Raw genomic sequence first — 11,731 nt, forward strand, 5'->3', positions numbered from 1 at the left:
GACGAGCATTGACCTCCGACGCCGCTGGGATTTTTCGACTACGGGTTCACTCGCTTCCTCGGCGATTCTGCAGCAGACCACGAGGCAGCCTGCTTCAGGGTCCACGCTTTGTTCCTCGCCGCTAGGGGAACAGAGGCCTTGGACTCAACAGTTGGTTTCTCCTTCCCCCTCTGTGGTAGGACCGAGACAGAGTGGTCCCTCGACTCAGTGGTGGGATGGTTGCATACACAGGTTCTCGAGTTCTCTCACCACATGGGAGAACTTGGAGTTACAGATTTGCTGCAAACTTTGTGGCCACTGGCCAAGTTTGCGGTGACGCCCCTAGACTCAGTAGGATGTAGGCACATTGTGGTGTACTTTTTTGCTGATACGCAATGTTTGCCTTGCTATGTATACATTCATGAGGACTCCTGGACAGAGGAGGTTGCTTTACGCACGGCTCGCTCTGCTTGGGCTTGGGCCAGGCACTCACTGCAGTCTCGCCTATCTAGAGGACGCTCGGATGCGGATTACTCCCCATCCAAGCCAGCCTCGAAGATAGCCCGTCTTGCTGCTGCGGCTGCATCTGTTCTCTCTCGCTCCCCATGAGGATCGTCTCGTGGAACGTGCAGGGACTAGGTGGGCCCCAGTTTCAGCGACGGCGGGGCCGATTGCGTCAGGAGCTTTAGCGTTGCCTTGTGGGAGGAGAGATTGATCTCCTTATGCTTCAGGAGCACCATTTGTCTGAGAGCTGCATTCGGCAATGTGGTCAGATTTTGCGTGGACGTTATGATACCTTTTGGTCAGCTGCTTTTGGTCCTGGAGGCATCCAGGGTGGGGTATGTATGACTATTGCGGACTCATTGCAGCAGGCCATAGTGGGCAGCGGGATTATTGTGCCAGGCAGGGCTCAGTGGATTACTATGCAGCTTCAGGGTGGCCTTGTGGGCTTCCTCAACATCTATGCGCCCAATGTGGCGAGTGCTCGTGCAGAGTTTTGGTCACAGATTGTTGAGTCTTTGCCACAGGTTGACCATTGGTGTGTAGGAGGGGACTTCAACATGTTGGAGGACCCTTCTGACAAGATCGGAGGCAGCCATGCTACTGTGCATGGAGTCGAGTTAGCAGCTTGGGAGAGGTTGTGTATGACTTTGAGGGTCTCGGATACATGGTAGCATTCTCGCTTTGTGAGGCCTCCAGAGAGTCTTGCCTTCTCTAGATCGGACCGCAGAGTGGGAGGAGTGAATCTATCGCGGATAGATCGCTTCTACACTAGTGACCACTTCAGTGACTTGGGGGGCTCAGTGGGCATCCTGGCAGGGACATCTTTCTCGGACCATGTACCAGTGATCCTCACAGTGGCAGACAGGCAGAGGAGTGGGAGCACGATGCTTCGCATCCCAAAGCGGGTCTTGTTGGACTCAGCACTCAGAGAGAGGGTAGAGGCTCTCTGGACAGAGGGCATGGACAACCAGGCTCTACCTGTAGACAGAGTGGCCTTAGGCCTAGCTCAGCTTAGCCACTTTTTTTCTCCAGGAGTCTCTGGCTCGACGGGCTGCAGCGAGAGAGGAGGAGCAGCGTCTCAGACGAGGCATTGCTTCACTACAGAGGATGCAGGAGCAGCATCCAGACAATCCATGGTTGGAGGAGCAGTTACAGCAAGCTCGACAGGAGCTTGCTTGCACAAGGAGAGGCGCCATGAGTTTGCCTTTCATCGACAGGCATCTCAGTGGACTCAGGTCGACTCAGGTCGGTGACAGAGTGACAAGTGATTTTTTTGAGATAGTGGGACCTCGGTACTCGCATGCCAAGGTCAATCAATTGAGGAGACCCGATGGGTCAGTTGTCTGTGAGCCAGAGGATATGCGTGCAGTTGCTACTGACTTTTACCGTGAGTTACTGTCGGCTGAGCTCCAGTCAGAGAGACAAGATGCATGCAGGGAGCAGGTTTGGGCACAGATGCCTTGTCTTGTGACTGAGGAGATGCGCCAGAGGCTAGAGATACCTCTTCAGCTTGAGGAGCTGCACACGGCTCTTAGGGCCCTCCCTCGTGGTAGCTGTCCAGGTGAGGATGGGCTGACTCCCAACTTCTTCTTGGAGTACTGGGACCTGCTTGGCACAGATCTTTGTAGCGCCTTTCAGTACATTCTGCACACAAGAGTGATGCCGGATAGCATGAGTGAGGGCCTGATTTACCTCATTCCAAAGGAGGTGGCTCCTTTGATGAGATTCGACAGTGGCGTCCCATCACCATCCTAAACTCAGCCTACAAAATTCTTGCCAAGGCTCTGAGTTTGAGGATTCAGCCACTTTTGGAGAGCCTTATACATGGGACTCAGACAGGTTTTGTCAAAGAACGCAGTATCCTTGACAACATCTTCACCTTCTGGGAGGCTTCTGCCCTGGCACGACTCCGTGGGGAGGACCTTGTGATTCTTCTTCTCGATTTTGAGAAGGCATACGACAGAGTTGACTGGGACTTTCTAGAGGGCACGCTACGCAGGATGGGCTTCTGAGATGCTTGGATCAGAGGGGTGTCAGCTTTGTACAAACAGGCTCACAGTCAGGTGCTTTTGGCAGGAGGTAGAGGTGAGCGCTTCATGCTCACACGATCGGTCAGACAGGGTTGTCCTCTTGCCCCCTTTCTCTTTCTGTTCTATGCGGAGGCGATGAGCAGATTTTTGGTGTCACAGCAGGTTGGTCTGAGGGGCTTAGCACTCCCTATACGGGGAGATGAGCTTCTGGACGCTGAGTTTGCCGACGACTCGGCCTTGTACTTAGAGGGCCTGGAGGCCAATCTACACAGATGTGAGCAGGCTTTGGAGACCTTCTGCTGTGCATCGGGCGCACTGATCAACTTGAGAAAGACAGTGGCTTTCTCGGTTGGCAGTGCTCCTGTGCCAGACTGGATGCCAGGAGAGGGTTTCAGGTGGATTCCTCCAAGGACTGCAGTTCGGTACTTGGGTTGTCAGGTTGGTTTGGACTTGTCCCCCGAGCAGCAGATTGCTCCTCTTCTCCTGTCCATCAGGAGAAAGCTGTTACATTGGAGCTCAGCACGACTTTCGCTGGCTGGTAGAGTAGTAGTTGCCAACCAGGTGTTGTTGGCGACTATGTGGTACATCACTTCTTGCTGGATCTTCTCGAGTTCTTGTATCTGCCAGGTAGAGAGGCTGATCAGGAACTTCCTTTGGTCAGGTCGCGCGACACTCAGATTGCCTGAGCCAAGGTGGCTTGGTCGGTCATCACACTTCCTTGTTCTCAGGGAGGGCTTGGGATCACTGATCCAGCACAGCAGAGCAGAGCCCTTCTTGGAAAGTTCGTCGTCAGAGGACTTCTTCCAGGCGAGGAGCCCTGGAAGGAGTTCTTGCTGCAGAGGCTTCGTGCCAGGGTGCCTCAGTCAGGAGGCCCTTGGCAACCTTCGACCAGATGGATCTTTACAGAGCTGCGCCGAGTTGGTTTGAGCAGGAGACTGGAGGACCGATTTGCTGTGAGTTTGCTTCGATCTTGGGAGCTCTTACGGCGTGGCCTAGAGCAGAGACAGCCGACGTGCATGGAGGAGCGCCTACGGCAGCCCCTCGTCTGGAACCCCATGGTTAGCACTCAGAGAGGCCACTTGGTTGGGAGTCGGCCTCATGTTTCTTGGGGTCCCTTGGCAACTGGTCCAGCGCGTTCTCTAGGTGACTGGCTAGAGTTCACAGGTTTGCCAGAGGAGGTGCAGGCTATAGGGCATGAGAGGGGTGCAGAGCATGTGTCAGGACATCTCAGAGTCAATTCCAGCTGAGTGGCTCACGCCTCTCGAGCCAGTAGCACCCCAGTGGATGGGAGCCTTCACACGACTGGAGGTTCTCATTTCAGTCAGGGCTTGCTCAGAGACTGTCCCAGCCCTGTTCTTCGAGCTTCAGGGTGGGAGACGATTACAGCGGGTTGCAGTAGAGGCCCCGCAGGTAGCAGAGTGCTGTTTCCAGAGGATCCGAGTTGTGGGCATCTGTGGGAGGACTTGCGTCATAGACCATGACCCAACAGCTCTTGAGACAAGACACTGGAGGCTATTGGCTTGGGAGTGTTGTCCACTGGCACGAGTACAGTGGGATCCTGGTGAGTGGCTATGGAGGGACCCCTTCTCTTCTACAGACCGCCCAGGAGTCCCCTTTTTTCAGTACACTGTTCGGCTTGGACGTCATATACTTGCAGCACAGAGAGAGGCCCGCCTCGCTGCAGCACGTCATTGGCAGGAGGAGGGCCTCACAATCGAGTTCTTGGTAGCTTTTTGGCAGAGGCTGTGGAACTCCAGACAGCAGAGGCGAGTCACCTTGTTTCAGTGGCTGGTCGCACATAGAGCCACAGCAGTAGGGAGCTGGCTTGTGCATAGTGGTCTCTCGGCCACATGTGCAGCTTGTGACCATTTGGTGGAGAGTCAGCGTCATTGTCTTTGGGACTGTCCCTCGGCCCAACAGGTGTGGCTACGCGTTCTTCGGCTAATGCCTGCTCTCTACACGGCTCGCCAGTACACTTGGGAGGCAGCTCGGAAAAAAAAAAAGAAGATCTTTGCTCATATGCTCAGTGCTCATCTGCAACACTTTTTGCGAGACTTCATCCATGGTTTTTAGATAGTTTTCATTCTGGATCGACGCATTTTTGACAATATCATTACCTTTTACAAGGGTAACGATTGACAATAGGAATGGAAATAGCCTCACTCTATTCTCCTTTTAGAATTTGAGAAGACTTTTATGACGGGGTTTCCCATAGAGACTGATTGGGGTGTAACAGATTCGCTTTAAGTGTTGATACACACCTCATCAAAGGGGGAATTGATAGCCATCTTACCATTGTATTTTCACTTTGCAAGGCCTCTTATAGTCAAGGTATTCCTTGAACAATTGAGGGGGATCCTTACTTTCCACTTTGCACTCTAAGGACCTATCTGAGCCAATTCCTCTGGCTAGTATCTTAACGCTGGTCAGAATAGCCCCCCATAGCACCTTCCACAAGAATAGTTTGTGCTCTTCTATGACTGGCAAGTCAGCATTGGCCAATGGATGACTTTAATGTTGGCATGGATTCTATGTCGAATTTGAGTTGAAAGGTTGGAGAGGATACCAATCTATTTGGTGTTATATATTTAAACATGAACTACTAATTGCAAAGTATAGCTCCTGCATTGATAAAGTGGACGAACTTTCCCTGTGTAACATTGCTTGTAATGCGTTTAGTGTAACCCACTCACAAATTTTAAAATTCACCTCTTAATTCAACAAAACCTACAAACTCAAAAGAAATTTTTCTCTAACAACCTTTAAATATATTCAATTAGAGAGTCTGAACATAGGGGCTTCTTATTGTGCCAATTATCTTGGCATTAAATGGGTCGGAGATAATATATATTGACCAGAAGACTGCTTGAGATGTAGAGCCGGCTTCTTCATTGTGGGAGTGGCAATACTCTAGAGTCTAGATGCATGGATGCACATGGATTTGGGCAGATTTATGATACTGAAAGGGAAATGAGTATGGTGGGGTTTTCATGAGGAAAATTCTGATCAAGCTACCCCCTTCTGAACATTCCAGTGGGGCATATTTCTACTCCTTGCCAAAATCTGCGACTCGGATATAATCCTGATGACCTGCTTGTTTACTCAGATTGCGCTTGGGTGCGATTCATAGGCCACCTTGGGACAATTTGTAGTGGATCCTCAGTAGTCTACACACCTGCTCATGAAGCGAGATTATGGATTTAAAATGGTTGGCCTTCAAGCACATTTTGATGGAATCCAAGGGAGTGGTTCTGGCCCATGAACACCGACAACAGAAACGGTTCTGACCATCGATTCATGGGCCAGTTCCTAGTCCTTTTGTTGAGTGTACAGTGCAGATTGGTACACATTCTCGTGCATGTTAATCTCAGCACTAAATATGTTTTGTAGCAAGTTTATTATCAGAACTAATACCTTTTTCCTAGATATTTGAAGGACACATACACAGTCCAATCTCACTGGCCTCTAGAAGAGGTCAATAAGTCTCTCTCTCTCTCTCTCTCTCTCTCTCTCTCTCACACACACACACACACACACACACACACACACAAGATCGAAGATGCCTCGGGTTGTTTGTGCTAAGTCTCTTGAGGAGACCAAGCAGTGGCAGACATTCATAGAGGGAAATCGCTGACTTCTTTAAAGCTGGGACTCAGCAGCCAGATGAGCATGCCTCGCAGCAGACTTCAGAGCCCGCTTATACCAAAGGTATATTATTGGACAGAGCCACTGAGCTCGGGAGAGCTAGACGCCCACGTCTACGAGGGCGACCACGACATCGACGGAGGCTACACCAAAGGATCAGGACTATTCTAGCACGATATGGAGACGCCCAATACGACTATTTACACAGGCGGAGATTGACGAAGCTCTTCAACGACCGATGCAATAATTTCTCAGACAACGCCCAATGCCGGGCATCCTCGGGCATTGACAATGACGACGACGACGATGATTTTAGTCTTTAATCTTTCACTTTACTTCATTTTATTTTTGTTCCGAGACATTGGATTAGATCCACAAGGATCGTATCAGTTTGGTCTCATAGGTCATTTTGGCCTTTTGAAGATGTTTAATATAACATTTCATTTCATCTCTCTCTCTCTCTCTCTCTCTCTCTCTCTCTCTCTCTCTCTCTCTCTGTGCAACAGAGCTTAGGAGATCCAAGAAGCCCAAGATGAGGGGACGCCCCCATCCACAGAGGTTGCAACAAAGGATCAGATCTATATTGGAGAGACATGGGAGGTGCCCTGTGCAGACTCTCACCATGGATGACATTGACACGATCATGCAATGACCGATGCAAGCCATCTTTGGATTCTGATACACATATCCACCATTTGTATATGTTCTCTGACACTTTTTGTATATATACCTCTCAGGCTCTTGATACCACCTTTTACAACTCTAGTAGAGTTTCTATTTAGTTAGTTAGTTTCTTTCTTTTTATTCAGACCTCATATTAGATTCACCATGATGTAACTCTCTGGTTTCATAGGTCAATATGGCCTTTAGAAGATGTTAGTATAACATTTCATTTCATCTCTCTCTCTCTCTCTCTCTCTCTCTCTCTCTCTTGGGATAGTTTGTTCCTACAACGTTAAAACTCTCTTCTTCTTCTTCTTCTCTCTCTCTCTCTCTCTACCTTTGCAAAAAAGTGGGGCTTTGACCCTTTGCAATACATAAAAATCGACCATCGGTCCATTGACAAGAAATATGGGAAAAACCTTGACGAATGTACGATAAGATCATGGGGAAAAATCCCATAACAACCTATAGGATACTTTTGGGGATAAAGATACTCTAATTAGGCTACCTGGATAGTGATCAAGTCTACACAATCTTCCCAAAGCTTTGTCCACTTTGGGCGATGTAGCGAAAACCACAAAGTTGAGTGCTCGATATCTGACTGATATAAAGCATCCTCTATATAAACCTCCTCTAGCAGCTCACAAAAGCCAAGGGATTGTGAAACCCCTAAGCCGTGCCTCCAAAATCATCTGCATCCACTCTAACATTTGTTGATGATGTACCCCAAAAAAGGATGCGGATCTACGGCACAACCAAACTATAAAAGAGACAGGGAGTCTGTCCACATCAAAGGTGTCACAAACTGCTAATGTATCAAGCCACTGAAGAACGGAGCTAACTTGCAAATTCCGACCGGGAGGCCTAAACCCTAAGAAGCAGCAACAAAAGAAGAAGTCCTACCAACTTATGGGACTCTGTCCGATGGGGCCCAAGGGACCTAAAGGGATTAAAACTAAAGCGGGACCAACACACATACACACACACACACACACGCGCGCGCACACACACACACACACACACACACACACACACACACACACAAAAAGCGTAGAAGATGATGACATGGCAGTTGTATGGATGCAACCTGTACGGAATTCCGTGTTTCACGCTGGTGGCTGATGACGTGGCAGGCTGTACGGATTTTCCCTGTTTTGCGCTGGTTGCTTTTGGGAGGCCAAATGATTTTGAGTTTGAAGCTTTTCATGTAACTGCTTTTCATAGGCCAAGGGCCTTTAAATATGTGCCATGGGCTCATTCTCTGGCACGCTCCCGCGTGGAGGTGCAGGGGATGGAGTACCGGCGTTGTACTGAGTTCAAGCAATAGAAAGAAATACCGAAAGGGGCGCCAACATTTGGGGCCAATGCTCTCTTGGGGTGGGACTCCGCCAGTCCCTATCTCTTGTGCCGTGCATCTCTTTCAGTTCAATTGTTATTTGAAGTGCTTAAAGTTGTTCAGTCTGTTCTTTTCCGTTGGCACGTGGTGCTCGTCCCCATGATATGCCACAATAGCATGACCACAACAGCATATAGCGGAACCACCATACACACCACTAAGAACAGCCCATACTGAAGATCTTGAATACTAAAAACTTAAATCCATTAAAGGGAGAGGAACGTATGAAACTTGCATAGAGATCTTCACAACACCTGGACATAAGAGAAAACACACTGAACCTTGCATAGAAATCTCCATAGATGAAGGTCAAGTAGGCGACAAGGAACCTTGCATACAAATTTTCAACAGAGTAGGACAATACTCCCTTAAGGAGATACCCCTCAACCACCCACCACACCTATCACCACGGAGAACTCCAAAATAGGAGAAATAAACACCAACAGGAGAAGTAATAATCAAAATAGGTAGATAACACAAACGTAAGCACATGACACACTCTCCCACACTAGAACACATTCAAACATGCAAAAGCATATGGTAAGCCTACATGTAACCGCTCTCTGTCATTGGGCATCCCAGACTGCTTGTGCACAAGCAGTGTGAGACCGATCTTGGCAGAATACTCAAAGAAGGTAGCTAGAGCATGTCCCTGTACATCCGACGGCCATTGCCACTTACGAGGGTTCCAATACAATTGAGACAAAGGACGACCCTCCCAAAATCCAAAGCCTCCACGAGGAACCCTCCTTTGCAAAGAGATGAGGATCTACGCATCGGCTTTTGCCACATAAACCCACGACTCTGATCAGCTGCCAAGCAAGGCTGGAAAGAACACGACTTTTTTCATCATAATAAGAAAGGATCCATATGTGCGCAGAGGAGTCATGCAAAGGAACTAATACTTGACAAGAAGGGTTGTGCCATACTCATCAAAGAAACCCCACCGACCCTAATGCTATGGAAGTGTCAGGTGCAGTGGAAGTGTTTAAGGATTTAGCTTGGATCTAGTACTCTGCACAAACACAAGGGACACGTTACTTCACTTGAAGGAACTAAAAGAAAGAGAGAGACACGAGAGAGAGAGAGAAGAGGCACGGTATGTCCGGTCCCAAACCCTCAAGGGCCCCCTTGCTCTGTTGCCAGAGCAAGTACTCTCTTTATTCTTGCACAATGCTGAGATGTTGATGCTAATGGGTACAGATGCTACTAATGTTGGGTATTGGTACTGATGCTATTGATGTTGGGTACTACTGGGTACTGATGGGTACTGAGGTACTGAGAGGTTCTATGTCCAAGACGATGACGACAACGATAAGGTACCGATAGGTCTATGTCGACGACAACGAGGTACTAATGGGTCTACGACGATGATGACGAGGTTTTGATGGGTCTATGTCAACGATGATGGAGACGACGATAAGGTACCGATAGGTCTATGTCGACGACAACGAGGTACTGATGGGTCCATCTCGACGACGACGACGTACTTATGGGTCTATGTCGACGACGATTCTATGTCGTCGACGACGACGACGACGGGGTTCTGTGGATCTATGTCGACGATAGTGAAGTCGACGACGAGGTTCTGTGGATCCTTATGCCGATCCAAGGCACAAGGGGTACTAGGTGTTGGGGTATCGTGTCGACGACGACGACGGGTCTATGGCTGAATGCCGGATCTACTAGCACTGTCAATGGCTTGGGTCTGCAACCACGACGAGGCTAGGGGCTGAAATCTACTGGCACTTCAAACTGGAAACGCTGGTTGTCTTGGCTGAGAAACGCTAGCCTTCATGGTCTGAAAACGCTCGTCAAACAGGGCTGAAAACACTGGTCATGCTGCTTGAAAACGCTGAGGAATACTCTGAGAGAAACGCCGGTTGTCTCCTCCTCCTGCTCCTTCTCTAGTGCTCATATGGCTGCCCTTCATAGGCGACAAGGGCTGGGTCGAGCAGACAAAAGGCAGCCCCCACGACCAAGAATTAGATAGGCTGAAATTACTAAATGCCAAGTTAGGGTTCACACGCGGCAAAACACCTACATGCTGAATATTGTTTTGTGCAAGAGAGAATATGCAATCTATTGACTGGCCTGGACATGCACGTCCGGCTAGAGGCTCACAAAGGTGCCATGCTCAGTCCTAGGCTAATAACTCATGCTAGAATGTAGCAGAAGCATGTCCGCGTAGCGCAAGTGAAGTGCGCACGTGACATCCCCCCCTGTTGAAGGTGAGGCACAACTGCCGAACTTCTATCTTGGGATTCTTTCTCTACTTCTAATGCTGACTGCTTTTGATGCATGTGGATGCATAACCAATGAAAACTCCTCCAAACTCGTGGATAATGTGGATGTAGGTCCTATTGCGATGTGAACACCGACCAACCGAGTTACTAGGTCGGCTTACTACTATCGCAGAATAACAACCTTCATGCTAACTGTGCCTTGCGAGCAAGTACTACCACTCAAATAGTCCTTCGTGAAAACATTGTGGGTGAAACTGAAAGGTAAGGGTGCTCGGAGGTATTTCCAAGGGTTCCTTGTCGACGGAAGTGGATGCACGCTACATGCAAATGTCAATGCAGAAGAGGGTTAGGGGTCCTCTCTGCGACTCCTTCCATATCCGCGTAAGAGGCAAGTAGATCCTGGCACTCAACATCTGGGTTCTCGTGTATCTAATGTCGATCTTCCTTCAAAGGCATCGCAATGAAGATGGGAGCTAATAAGACCATGATCGGGACTCGAAGATTCTTTCAAGAAAAAAAACCGGGAGAGGTTCTTTGGGTCCTTGGGTTCTTGGTGGTTCTTGGGTTCTTGGTTCTTGGTTCTTGGTTCTTGAGGTTGTTGGTGGTTCTTGATGGTTCTTTGGTTCTAACACAAGGGACACACTTTAATTCACTTGAAGGAACTGAAAGAAAGAGAGGGACATGGTATGTCGGGTCCCAAACCCTCAAGGACGCCCTTGCTCTATTGCCAGAGCAAGTACTTTCTTTATTCTTGCACAATGCTGATACAATGTCTAAATGTTGAGATGCTCATGATAATGGGTACTAATGTTACTGATGTTGGATACTCGTACTGATGCTGTTGATGTTGGGTATTGGGTACTGATGGGTATTGAGGTACTGAAAGGTTCTATGTCGAAGACGACGACAAGGTACTGATGGGTCTATGTCGACGATGATGGCGACAATGACAAGGTATTGATGGGTCTATATCGACGACGACGACGAGGTTCTAATGGGTCTATGTCAACAACGACGAGGTACTGATGGGTCTATGTCAACGATGATGACGAGGTATTGATGAGTCTATGTCGACGATGACGACGGGGTTCTGTGGATCTATGCCGAAGACGGTGAAGTCGACGACGAGGTCGGCGTGTCTATGTTGAAGATGGTGAAGTCGACAACGAGGTTGTGTGGATCCTTATGCCGATCCAAGACACAAGGGATACTAGGTGTTGGAGTACTGTGTCGACGAAGGTGACGATGACGACGATGCCGACTGTAGC

At 48.9% G+C, this 11,731-nt stretch overlaps 1 protein-coding gene across 1 annotated transcript; it reads left to right on the top strand.

The window, feature by feature from the left end:
* Positions 1-3,707: 3,707 nt before the first annotated feature.
* On the top strand, positions 3,708-4,586 carry LOC147422364 (uncharacterized). The gene has a single exon (XM_086503051.1). It carries the CDS (start codon positions 3,708-3,710, stop codon positions 4,584-4,586), a length of 879 nt encoding a protein of 292 aa, XP_086359177.1.
* The last annotated feature ends 7,145 nt before the right edge of the window (positions 4,587-11,731 follow it).

This window comes from Adiantum capillus-veneris, chromosome 27 (assembly GCF_014529385.1).
Source record: "Adiantum capillus-veneris isolate H3 chromosome 27, ASM1452938v2, whole genome shotgun sequence".
Taxonomy (NCBI): Eukaryota; Viridiplantae; Streptophyta; class Polypodiopsida; order Polypodiales; family Pteridaceae; genus Adiantum; species Adiantum capillus-veneris.

What these genes read in the sequence shown, in the direction of transcription:
- LOC147422364 (XM_086503051.1), top strand. Translation starts at nt 3,708, where the DNA reads ATGAGAGGGGTGCAGAGCATGTGTCAGGACATCTCAGAGTCAATTCCA.